At 34.2% G+C, this 14,131-nt stretch overlaps 1 protein-coding gene across 1 annotated transcript; it reads right to left on the bottom strand.

Moving 5' to 3' along the window:
• Positions 1 to 469: 469 nt before the first annotated feature.
• On the bottom strand, positions 470 to 12,433 carry LOC9319795 (transcription repressor KAN1). The gene is made up of 6 exons (XM_021030607.1): positions 12,079 to 12,433; positions 10,795 to 10,871; positions 10,642 to 10,696; positions 10,322 to 10,323; positions 912 to 1,052; positions 470 to 812 (listed from the first exon to the last, which is right to left on the bottom strand). The coding sequence occupies exons 1-6, from the start codon at positions 12,431 to 12,433 to the stop codon at positions 531 to 533; spliced, it is 912 nt and encodes a 303-aa protein (XP_020886266.1). The 3' UTR covers positions 470 to 530.
• Between the last annotated feature and the right edge of the window lie 1,698 nt (positions 12,434 to 14,131).

The following is a 14,131-nucleotide window of genomic DNA, read 5'->3' as shown; positions in this document are numbered from 1 at the left end:
TTATTAGGTCAATTTTATATATACACAAGAGATTACATACAATAGAGCCGTTGGAGGCAATTATAATGTTTCCTTATATTTTAATACGAAATTGTGATCTCTTTCAATGGGCCCCAGATTCACTCGGTTTGACCTATTTAGAATCAAAAGCTTTTCTGCATCAAACTTTTAAGCAGAGAGAAAAAGAGAGAGAGATGGGTGTAACCAAGGAGCAAGTCGAAGCTTCGTTGACTTCGAAACTCAACCCTGTTCATCTGGTAACTCAACTAATACTCTCTCTTGTTCATGATCACATGCATCATGCATCCTCTGTTCTAAGACTGGATCATTGACTCACTTATGTGGTTTGTAATTTTAAGATGACAAACATTATAGCGGCAATCGTGTTTTTTTTTTATGAATAATAATTACTCTGCAGATTGCAATATATTAATATCATTCAACCATTACGCACTACGAATACAAACATATTATGTATTTTCTATACAAAGTAACACACGAGTACCAAATAATATATTACATTAATACGGTTAAGGACTTACTCCAAAACCTAAAGCCTTGAAGACTTCAACCGGATCAAGTCCAATACCACTTTCTTCAACTTTAGCCCAATCAATATACTTATCCACTGGGTCTACCTCATCTCTTGTGACAGATGACGATAAGTTGGTTTCACGAGAGGATGTTTCTTGAGTTTGGTTAGTGCTTGAATTTTGTAATGCATTGAGCTGGGCTCTAACCACTTCAAGAGTATTGTATGAAGGATATGAACTTATGTATGTATGGTGTGAAACAGATGCTGGTAAAGTGTCCTAAAAAAACCATAAAAATAATTTTTTCTATGAATATATGATGATATATTTATAAGGCCTATTTATAATTTCAAATCTGGTTGATGTGGTGAAAAATACCTGATCAAGAGGATCAATTGTTGGTGGTACCGGGGCCGATGAAAAAGTTGCATTACGATATGAGTCATGAATGACACAACTCTCGTTGAGCTGAAGTTGTTGTTGAGTTGGGATAGTGGATAAGCCAGGCATCGATTGTGACTCAATAGTCACATATGGATTGATAAAACCTTGAGCCATATCATAAGTTTGATTGTCGTTGAACTGTAGATTTTCTTGAGTTGGATGTATCGATGCCTCGTACATTGGAAATGTATTGCTTGCGTTTTGAGTAAACTCACTTAATGAAAGACAAGCCATATCGTCGTTGCAAAAATCTTCGACAGACGTGGTATTTTGTGGAATGATGATAGATGGTTGTTGTGAATAGTTCATTGTAAATGGATTTGTCTCTCCCTCGGAAAAATGGTATGAAAATGGTACGAACCATTGCTCTTGTTTATGTGAAGATGGTTGTTGTGATATAGTAGTTGATGTCGAAATATAGTTGTTGTGTTGACTAGGTAAAGTAGGAGTCACACTTGCCTTTAAATATTGTGTCTCGAACATATTGCGTTGATTTTCTACTGCAAAAGCCGTTTGCATTCTTTGTGCTTTGCGACATCTTTGTATACGTAAATCACTCTACAAAATAAATATAAATCACAAATGATATTACCATCACACATATATGTATTAATTAATGGAATACAAATTTTAAAAGTTTACCTTTATAAGGAGGTAGAGTGATCCTTGGACCTCTTCTTCTTTTCTTGGTTTTGGTTTTACAGCTCCCATAAATCTAGGTTTTCTACTCAATTTTATGTCAATATGTTCAAAACTCTCATAAGTACGATTAGTTTCTTATAGAATGAATAAATTTGAAAAAACTCTCATATGAATACAAATTTTTTTCTTACATGTTTACTTGTGGACGAGCTGAGTTTATTGGAGCACATGTTTTTCTTGTGTCACGAGCAGTTTTAAAACCTTGAGAAGCAAGTTAAAAGACAAGACATTAAGTTTTTTGGTTATTTTTCAGAACGAAAATATATGTTTTTTAAGATTATATATATGAAAATTAACAAAATATACATCTTTAAGTAATGCTCATGTTTTCTAACGCCGCGAGCAGTTTTCATAAAACCTTTAGAAACAAGATATAATAAAAGACAAGATGTTAATTTTTTTGGTACATTTTGTTTAACCGAAAAAATATTATATTGAGGTTATTTATATATATGAAAAAAAAATTAAAAATAAAACTAAATAACATTTATTTTTTATGATTTCCCATAACATAAATTAAAAATATGTCTAATATCTCTTATATTTTACTTAAAATATAAACTTTTTTATGTCTTAATCTGAGACCATAAAAAAGAAACATCAAAAAAAAATAATAAAATCAAAATTTATTAATAATGATCAACTGTGGTTTTTATATGTCATAATAACCATATTTTCCATGATATTAAGAAATATAGATTACAAAATATTGTTTAAGAACCCTAAGTAAAACCTTTTGATCAAGACTTATGTGTATAAGAACAACTTTTCTTATTACCTTTGAAACTAACTCAAAACAAAGGTCTCACACAATCTCTCAATCTTTACAACACAAACTCATAAACTTCTCATATCTCCTAATGTCATAACTCGACCTCTATTTATAGGAGGATACAATTCCTAACCCTAATAGGAATTACAACATATTAGATAACTCCTAATATATTCTAATATTATCTCTAATTATCCATAACTTGGTTATAAACAAAAGACTTCCTCTTCAAGTTATCTTCAATTCTTCAAGCTTATTCAACAATCTCCCTCTTAAGCTTGAAGTCTTTAATCCTCACATCTTGAACACCAATAAGATCCCTCATTTCTTTAAATCTGATTCTCCCAAGAGCCTTTGTAAGTATATCAGCTTTCTGAATTTCTCCGGGAACATGATCCACATCAACCAGTTCATTTTGAATGCACTCCCGAATGAAATGATATCTTTTGTGGATGTGTTTAATCCGGCCATGGAAAATTGGGTTCCTAGTAAGTGCTATAGCTGACTTATTGTCAATAAGAATCAGTACTTTATCACATTGTTCCTCAGTTACTTCATTCAAAAGTTCTTGGAGCCAAATTGCCTGCTTTGCAGCTTCAGTAGCTGCCATAAACTCAGCTTCACAGGACGAAAGTGCAACAGTCTCTTGTTTCTGTGAACACCATGTAATAGGACAGTTATTTAGATAGAAGATGTGACCCGTAGTACTTCTCCCATCATCTTCATCAACATTATGACTACTGTCGCTGAAACCTACTAACTCGGTTTTGCTTCCTCTGTTAAAACAGAGTCCATAAGACTGTGTTCCCTTTAAGTACCTAAGAACTTGTTTCAGAGCAGCTCCATGAGACTCCTTTGGTTCGTGCATGTACCTGCTTAAAACACCAACGCAATAAGAAAGATCTGGTCTTGTATGGAGTAAGTATCTAAGACAGCCAATACTCCTCCTGTATTCTTTCTCATCAATACTTTTCTCTTCAAGTGCTTTACTTAGCTTCAGATTAGCACACATTGGTACATGAACTGCATTGCAGTCTCCAAATCCTGTTTCTTCAAGAATCTTCTTTGCATATCTTTCTTGATTTATCATGATACCATCCTTAGTCTGAGTAACTTCAATGCCAAGATAATAGGTAAGCTTTCCTAGATCACTCATCTCAAATTTTCTTGACATACCCCTTTTGAATTCTAGTATCATCTCTAAATTTGATCCTGTAACCAGTAAGTCATCCACATAGACTGCAACAACAAGAAGCTCCTCTGACTCTTTTTTCTGATATATAGATGGCTCCTTTGAACATTTAACAAAATTCAATTCTAAGAGAATTGTATTTAGCTTGGTGTTCCATGCTCTTGGAGCCTGCTTAAGTCCATATAGGGCTTTGTTCAACTTATACACTTTACTTTGACTTTCTTCATTTATAAAACCTTCAGGTTGTGAGACATAGACTATTTCCTTTAGTTCACCGTGAAGAAACGCCGTTTTTACATCCAAATGATGTATTTCCCAACCATTAGAAGCTGCTAAGGCAATGATGAAACGAATGGTTTCAATACGGGCTACTGGTGCAAATACTTCGTCGAAGTCAATCCCATGTCTTTGTACATATCCTTTTGCAACAAGTCTCGCTTTGTACTTGTTTATGCTACCATATGAGTTCCTTTTAATCTTAAAGACCCATTTTAGACAAAGAATGGAGATCAAAGAGTTCTACATGACGTTTACTATATTCCAGATTTTAAAAGTAACATAGTGAGTCTTGGTCAAGCTACTGAATCAGGTTGTGATGTTAGAATGAAAGAAGACTATCTGACCCTTTATGATAAAGAGGGAAAGCTTCTTGTCAAAGCTCAAAGGTCTAGAAATCGTCTTTACAAAGTAAATTTGAAAGTTGAAAATGCTAAGTGTCTGCAGATTGGAATCTCAAATGTTTCATCAAAGTGGCATGCCAGGTTAGGACATATTGGAACAGAGACCCTGAAAACAATGGTAGAAAAAGAACTTGTTTTCGGCATACCACATATTAAAGTTGAGAAGGATATATGTTCTTCATGTCTACTTGGGAAACAAGCAAGGCAATCCTTTCCACAAGCAACATCATTCAGAGCAAAGAAGATTCTTGAACTAGTTCATGGGGATCTCTGTGGACCCATAACACCCTCTACACCATCAAGAAACAGATACATCTTTGTCCTCATTGATGATTGCTCACGGTACATGTGGACACTTCTTTTAAAAGAAAAGGGAGAAGCCTTTAATAAATTCAAAATCTTCAAAGCAAGTGTTGAACAGGAAACTAAGACAAGTATTAAGACATTTCGAACTGACAGGGGAGGAGAGTTTCTTTCAGCTGAATTTCAAACATTTTGCGATGTTTCAGGTATACAGAGACATTTAACTGCACCATACTCTCCTCAACAAAACAGAGTCGTCGAGAGGAGAAACAGAACATTAATGGGAATGACGAGAAGCATCTTGAAACATATGAATGTTCCAAACTACTTATGGGGAGAAGCTGTCAGACATGCTACATACATCATTAACAGGGTCTCAACTAGAACTCTGATAAATCAAACTCCTTATGAAGCATTCAAGAAGAGAAAACCAAATATAGAACATTTAAGGATTTTTGGATGCATAGGATATGCAAAGTCAGAAGCTGTGAATCTCAAAAAGCTTGATGATCGATCAAGAATGCTAGTGCATTTGGGAACTGAACCAGGATCAAAAGCATATCGCCTACTTGATCCAACAAAACGAAAGATAATAGTAAGCAGAGATGTTGTATTTGACGAAGACTCAAGCAGGAAATGGAATAATGTTGAGAAAGATACTAATTTTGAAATCAGTTTTGGTGAATTTGGAAATAATGGTATAAGAAAAACTGCAGTTGACAGAGAAGCAGAAAACAATGGGGATGATGAGAGTAATGAACAAATGGAAGAACATGTTTCACCTGCTAGAAACTCTGAAACTACAGAACAAAGCCAACCAAAGCTAAGAAGATCAGAAAGAGAAATTAAGAAGCATGCATATCTAGAAGATTATGTCTTATTAGCAGAATATGAATGTGAAAGACTCTTGCTTTCTATCAATGAAGAACCATGGGACTACAATGAGGCAAAAGATTCTAAAGAATGGAGAGATGCATGTGTAGAAGAGATCACTTCCATAGAGAAAAACAGAACATGGGACTTGGTGGATCTTCCTGTAGGTGCAAAAGCAATAGGTCTAAAATGGGTTTTTAAATCTGGAATATAGTAAACGTCATGTAGAACTCTTTGATCTCCATTCTTTGCAACAAAAGTGATTGAACCCTTTCCCTTGATGTCAATACGTGAATCATCCCCGAATTTTACTTTACCTGAGATCGATTCATCAAGCTTGCAGAAATAAGCCAATATTCCTGTCATGTGATTGCTGGCTCCATTATCTAAGTACCAGATGTTCTCATTGTCTGAACTAGGTTCAAATGTACTTGGAACACAATTTCTTTCATTCAAGTAAACGACCTCATGCATCATTAAAGCATCAGCTTCTTGTGTATCACCATTCTTTGATGTATTTGTTTCTTGTGCTTCTTGAAGCTTAAGAAGCCTATCAGGACAGTCTGATGCGTAGTGACCCAGTTTGTCACATCTGTAACATGTTATCTTACTTGTATCTCTGTTTTGTTGATAGCTATTGTTTTGATTATTACTGAAACGGCCTCTTCCTCTACCTCGTCTGCCACCTTGGCCTCTTCCTCTATTAGTATACCATGTTTGTGTTTCAGAGTTGACATACATCAATTTGCCTTGATCTTCCTGATTGTCTTCTTCATCACAGATTCTTTCTTCATAGGCTTTTAATCTACCAACTATATCTTCAAAACTTGTTGAATTTAGGTCAAGAACTTGTTCAAGAGCGGCTATTATATGTATATATCTTTTCCTTGGCAAACCATTCAAGAATTTCTTAACAAGTTTTGGTTCTTCAATATCATGTCCAAGTGATGCTGCCTTAGTCTGTAATTCTGAGAGTCTTCCCGCAAAATCATCTATTTTTTCGGTTTCTTTCATCTTAATTCTCTCAAAATCACCCATTAGGGTTTGTAATCTTGCATCTTTAACCCTATCAGCTCCTAGATTCCTAGATTTAATTGCATCCCATATCTTCTTTGCAGTGTTTAGTTTCCCGACTTGCACACTACAAGAAAACACGGTATTAGCGACTTAATTCGGCGACTGAATATGTAGTCGTTAAATTTGGCGACTAATTAGGGACGTATTAGCGACTAAGTAGTCTATATTAAACATTAGTCGCTAATCAGTCTTTAATGTGAGACTGATTAACGTAGTCGCTAATAGGTCGCCAGTTACAGCTACTATTTAGCGACTCATTTATTTTATTTGGGCAATTAATTGGGATTTTACGGGCTTGATCCAGTAATTTTAGCCCATTAAGCCAGAGTATATAAACTCGGAGTCGCGAAACCCTAACCCTAATCCCCTTTTCTTCTCTCTCGACGAACCCGATGAACCCTAACCCTATTCCCCTTTCCTTCTCTCTCGATTCGATCCTAATTCTTCATCAATCCTCTCAATCTCTCCATTGAACGCTTGAATGATGAAGACTCGTGGTGGAAAAGGCAAGAGAGGAAGGGGATCGAAGATTCCCCCCCAAAATCGACCCACTTCTTCCCAGCCTGTACGAGTTGAATCGAAGACCTTGAATCGAAGACCTAGGGGTCTTCCCAGCCAGTACGAGTTCACGCCGGCGAATCGTCAAGCCCCACTTCAAGATTCTGAACAAGAGCCGATTGCACAACCTCCAACGGGTCCAACCATCAGGGACTATCCTCCTCCGACGCAACTTTTCCAGTCAGGCGAAGGATCTCCTCGTGGATCTGGCTCGACTCCATTTCGAGCATCCGGATCGACTCAACCTAGATCTGGAGGATCTGTTCATCGTCTAGCCTCCAATCAGTCTCCAGCGCCGGTTCAACGGGAAGCTTACAATCAGTCTCCAGCTCCGGTTCAACGGGAAGCCTCCAATCAGTCTCCAGCGCCGGTTCAACCGGAAGCCTCCAATCCTCCACCTCGGCAGGCGTCAAATCCTCCACCTCGAGCCTCTGTATCACATCACAGCTCTCAAGCTCAAAACTCACATGCGGAAGAAGATGAAGATGAGGAAGCTGAGGCTGATTATGAAAGGGAATCAACTCTCCCTGAAGATTCGCTTGCTACTCTCCATGAGTTGCTTCTCCGGCCAGGACGTGAGAAGTTTACAACGGTCATCTCTCCCACATTTGAGCCTGAAACCTATTGGTAAGCTGAGTAGATTAGGTTTAGGGTTAATATTGAGTAATGTGTGTGTGTATCTGCTAAGTAGATTAGGTGTGTATATGGTAAGCTGAGTATATTAGGTTTAGGGTTAATATTGAGTAATATGTGTGTGTATGGTAAGCTGAGTAGATTAGGATTATGTGTGTATAAAGCTTGCTAATTGGTTTATGTAATTGTAGGTTTGGTCACGACAATGGTAAGCTGACCCGGAAGATCACAAAGGTATTCACAAACAAGTTTAATGGGCCATATTACAATTGGAGCTGTGTACCTACTGAAAGAAGACACAAATACTTCCTCGAATTCGCGGTAAATTAACTTCTATTGTCTGTATCCATTTGGTTTGGTTTGGTTGTTTGATCACTAACATCAAACTCTCCTCTTGTTTTGTAGAAAACACACACATGGCATCCATCACTGACCGGTGTAATTGAAGAGAAATTCTACAAAATATGTCAGCTGCGTATGAAGGACATGGTTTCTAAGGCTTGCTCAAAACGAGCCACTGAGAGACCGCCATGGATTGAGAAGACATTGTGGAAGGAAATGTGTGAGTATTGGGACACAGAAGAAGCACTTGCCAAGAGTTCAACCACATCAGCAGCTCGAATGTCTGACCGTAATTGTCTTGGTCCTCACAAGCATGTATCGGGGCCAAAGTCTTTCTTACAAATCGAGCAAGAGATGGTAAGTTACATCAAGCACTCTTGTTTATTTACATAATGGTTTTCCTTAAGAATTTGAATTTTTTTGTGAACAACATTTCAGGAAATTGAGCTGGGAAGACCACCTACTATTGGTGAGATATTCATTAGGACTCATACCTAAAAAGATGGGAGTTTTGTTGATAGGAAGGCGCAGGAAATTCATGAGGCATATTTGAAGAACAAGGAAGCTAAGTTGGCTGCCCTTGTGAATGATGAAGGGTCTGATGGTACATCCCGTCGATCAGAACTATCTCAAGAGGAGGATGATGAGATCTTCCTTCTGGTAATGTGGTTGATCCTCTTTTTTTTTATTATTATCACTTACTTCATCTTTTAAGAACTAATCCTCTTGTCTTTTTTTTTGCAGTCAACTGTCACAAACGAGAGAGGGGTATACTTCGGAATGGGAAGCTTAGGGAGGTACATCAATGGGAAGCGGAAGTACCCAGGAAGCAGTTCTGCTTTCACTTCCTTGCAGTCACAGCTTGAGGAAGCCAACCGCAAGATAGAAGGACAAGCGACTCTCCAAGCACATCGGGAGGCAGAGGCATTGCGGGTGAAAGCTGAGCAAGCAGAGATCAAGCGTGTTGCTAATGAGCAACAAGCAGAGATCAAAAACTTGAGGACGGTGAAGAAGTACTTGACCGAAACTGACCCCAAGTTTCTCGCCTTTCTCGAGTCTGCTTCAGAAGATCAAACAGAAGAGTTCCAGACTGCTAATGCTTCACAAGATCAAGCCTAGGAGTGAACATCTCATCTCCCCTTCCTTTAGTTGCTTTTCTTGTCTAAACTTAAAAACTTGATATTATGTAGCTTGAATATTATGTTGTGAACATGTTTGAATTATGTTGTGTGTTTGAATCAAGGTTCTTTGTTTGTTAAATATAGTTTTTTAAATTTAGGATTCCATAAATTAGAATGTAAAATTGATAATTAAACTTGTAATCAGTCGTCAATTAGTTGCATTTCAGTCACCAATACTTAAACTAAACAGACGCCATATGGTGGCAAAACAGTCGTTATATCAGTCACCAAATAGTCGCCAAAGAGTCACTATGTAGTGGCAATAATGTCTCCAAACAGTCGCTAATTTGGCGACTGTTAGGCGACTAAATAACGGCACATAATTTAGTAGTTATTCAGTCGCTAAATGGCGACTGTTTGGCAACTCATAAATTTAGCGACGCAAGGTTTACCGACTACGTGTTTTAGTCGCCAAACTGTCGTCCTAATAGGTTTAGCGACTACTACGCTACTTAATGTGTGGTCGCTAATTACATGTTTTCTTGTAGTGCGCAGTGTTAATGCTTCAGGGATAGATTGCAGAAGAAGAGCACTGGCCATGTTGTTCTTGTCAATATCCTCTGATCCAGGTTCTATAGCGTCCCAAACTTTATGAACCTTTAGAGCCATCGTCATACGTATAGTCCAGAACGTATAGTTTGTTGTGGTTAGCATCGGACACTTAATAGAGGATGAATTACCTCCTTCCTTGATACCCGTACCTGTCGGGATTAGTTCTCCCATCGTGACTTCAAATACCAAGAAACAATAGCTCTGTTTCTTCTGGTGTCAGAGCAATAGCTCTGTTTCTTCTGGTGTCAGAGCAATAGCTCTGTTTCTTCTTCGATTAGGGTTGTGATTCAATAGTTGGCTCTGATACCAATTATTGTTTAAGAACCCTAAGTAAAACCTTTTGATCAAGACTTATGTGTATAAGAACAACTTTTCTTATTACCTTTGAAACTAACTCAAAACAAAGGTCTCACACAATCTCTCAATCTTTACAACACAAACTCATAAACTTCTCATATCTCCTAATGTCATAACTCGACCTCTATTTATAGGAGGATACAATTCCTAACCCTAATAGGAATTACAACATATTAGATAACTCCTAATATATTCTAATATTATCTCTAATTATCCATAACTTGGTTATAAACAAAAGACTTCCTCTTCAAGTTATCTTCAATTCTTCAAGCTTATTCAACACAAAAGTCATAAAATATATTTTATAATATTTTATATCATAATAAAATATTTTATATCATATAAAGTTCTCTTTTTATTCATCATTTAAAAATACTCGAAATTAATTTTCGATTGAATAATATCAAATAAATGACAATTAAGAGAATGAAGCTGGACATACGTCTAATATATTGATTTGTTCCATCCCGTATGTTACACTTTCCAAGTCTAAATTTCTGGAAAGATAAGAAGACTTAAACATTAATTAAATAAATCATTAGCACTAAAATTTCATTTTGACTCGTACGAAAAATATAAGAACATAAATAATTACCTGAAGATGACTCTTCACATGGTGAAGTGCAATTCCTTCAACTTCCATTGTCTCTTTAACACTTTTTGGCGTTGCTTCTGCAAAAAACAGGAATATTTGTGAAATAAGCTCACTAATAATGCCACAATTGTTTTGGATGTTTTAGCCCTAGAATGTGTAAGAGTGAACCATTCAACCATACATGTTTTTACTCCATCGTGTAACCAAAAAATAAATCGTTACCAGTACGTGATTCTATTTTTTTCAAAACAATATGAATGCAATGACGCGTGTTAACATTATGCTAATAATAATTTTATATCAATTATAAACGACAAAATAATGATTGATCACATAACGAAAAATCCAAAATAAATATATACGAACGCATAAAATTCGCCGCAAAGAAAATGTTGGATAAGTCATAAACATTCCAATTTTGTTGCTAATACAAAAAAAAAATTAACATCATGATTAACGACTAAAATATCTAAAATTTCACCAATAAAAATTAAAAGTTTATGTAAACAAAATAGGGTTAAAATGTTCAATTTTTAAAATAACAAACGTATTCAAAAAGAACATATGTAAAAATACTTGATATCATTTAAACTTCTAAAAAAAATTAATCATGCCTTATTCCGGTAATAACCAAAAAGTGTTAAAAATAAATACTAAAATGATCTATATGTATCAAATGCTTTAAGTCACCTTATCTTGAATCGCATAAATACCTCATAAAACCAAAAGATCTTACCTCTTCCTTATGACCATTGAAAAAGGATCCTAGGTAAATAAAACTAAAGATAAAGTAAAGACCAACCATAAATAAAAATTTGTTTATGACTCTTATGCAAGAACATGAAAAAAAAACATAAATATTATTTGTTTATGACTGTTATATGCAAGAACAAAAAAAAAATCACGTACATATTGCTAAATTTATGCAAGCTAATCGAATATAATCTAAAAACACAAAAATTGTTGTAGCTTTTATCTTCTTTTTCATCCTAAGAATATATCTTAAGATCGATGAAATATAACTTACTTTTCTTTTTTTAATATAAACTTTTATATCCATGTAACTGATGATCACAAATCTATAAAGATTGATTTCATCATAGATTACATGGATACATGTATTCATAAAAAAAGTCATTTAATCCAAAGAAAATAAGGAAACCATGAGAAATGTATAATTTTATGATAGATAAAACATGCAATGTTAAAGTAGATCAATATAAGTGAAGAATGAAGAACTCATGAAATATAAACTAGTAGGAAGTAAGAATTTAGGTTACTAACTGTCAGGTCCACCAAGTTTTTCCACAGCAGTAACAAAGCAATCGTGAAGGTCTCTTGACCACCGCAATCGTGCCTTTTCATCAGATGTGTAGAAAATGCATGGCGTGATCTTTGAAGATGAACCATTTCCTTCTTCAATACCAACTTTCTGAGCATTGTCTTTCTTAGATTTTTGTAAATTTTCTTTATATGTCTCCTTATTACTTGTAGATTTTTGTAGAATTACCTCTATTTCTTGCTCACTTAAAAGCATTGAGACCTTTTTTGTATGATCAAAATGATCAAGATGGTGAATAGAAGTGCTAGGATTTTCTTCGAAAGTGACAATTTCTTTTCCTTTTTCTTTCTTCTTCATCTCTTGTGAACTCTTTCTAGCTTCTTAATCAATGAGTTCTTTTTTTTTTTTTTTTCTTTCGGTGTGATTTGTTTTCAAGTTAGAGTGGTTGAGAGCATTATAGGAAAAAAAAAGAAAAAAAAAAAGAAAACTAAATATAACCATGATATAAAGAAGGAAAATAAACTTTTTTAAAATCTCCAAAACAAAAGATTCAAGGTTCAAGAGTTAAGGTAACAAATGTATTCACATGGAAGGAGATAATTGGATTGTGATTTTTTAACTCACACAACACAAGCAGATCAAAAAAAGTTGGGACCTACCATTTAAATATGGTTACATACTCATCTCAGAGAATGACAAAGATGTTATAAATTAAAAGTTAGAAGAAGCCAAGAGATATTGAAAACGGCCGGCTAGAAACTTGCCTTTCTTTTTTTTGATGAGAATATTGATATTGACAATATTCAAATTTTTTCTTTGAACTTTGCTTAAACAAAGATTAGGAGAAACCACCATATAAAATGTGTATCCATGTGTATATAACATTAGTTATTTGAAAATCTTTTTCATTATTTATAAATGTTATAATATTTTGAAATAGAAAAAAAAATATAAAAAAATTGCAGCAATTTACTAAAATAAGCAATATGTAAATTAAATATAAGCAACAAATTAAATATAGTATCATATGTTTACGAAAACTATAATTTAATAAATTGTGCTAATTATGTCGTTATATCTTCATCTAAACTAAGAAGATAAATCATATATAGACTGTATACCGCATAACCTATTATTTATATAAATAAATTCAGTGTATTATATATCTTACTGAAACAAGTTTTATATGCCCTGAAGTGATGAAAAACTATTTGAGCAGAATATATTTATTCTAAATATGGTGTTATCTAGTTAGATGAATTTAAATTTAGCTTTCAGTTATACATGTTGATATTGTTTTGGATGCTGCTAGTAGATTTTTTTGTTTGTTTATTAAATGTTTATGTTTATTACAAAACAATGACTAAATTACAAAGTACTAAACTACTAAACTATCAATTGAACTCTTATCATAAATATAAAAATGCATATTATATCTTTATTTTTATTTTTCTTGTCTAATAGTAATTTTATTTGTGCAAATATGTATAGTACTTTATATGCATAAAATAAAAAATTAATGAAAGACTTTAAAGAAGAACAACACAAAATTGCTGACTAAATCACCTTTAATTGTAACAACTTTTATGCTTCTTTATGCTTCTTTATACTTAATGCATGCAGAAAAAACAACTTTACAAAATTGATTTTTCTCTATATTTTTTTCTACTGTCGCTAGGTTTTAAATATCATTGTAAAGTTACTTTAAAACCTTTATTTTATTGAATACATGGTTATTGTTGCCCCCAAGAAACGAAAGAATATGCATGGTTATCATAATTCAAAAAGAAAAAATATTTAAGAAAAATAGATATGTCGTGTCGTGAAAATCATATTTTTCCTTCTTTTTTTGACATTTATTTAAGAAAAATTATCCACATGTTTTTCTTTCTTTTTTTTGTCTTAATCAACGTGCTCAATACTTTTTTTTTGGTCTTTTTGTATAAGTTTTTGATTAGGAAAAAGTAGTTTGTAACGGTTATAACTTTTTGTATTTTTAAAATATTTTATTGTATTGATCTAATGTGTCATTTGGAAGTGATGTAAAAAACGAAT

This window comes from Arabidopsis lyrata (genome assembly GCF_000004255.2).
Source record: "Arabidopsis lyrata subsp. lyrata unplaced genomic scaffold ARALYscaffold_3, whole genome shotgun sequence".
Taxonomy (NCBI): Eukaryota; Viridiplantae; Streptophyta; class Magnoliopsida; order Brassicales; family Brassicaceae; genus Arabidopsis; species Arabidopsis lyrata.
The sequence above is the reverse complement of the archived record's forward strand: the minus strand, read 5'-3'. Positions and strand labels throughout refer to the sequence as shown.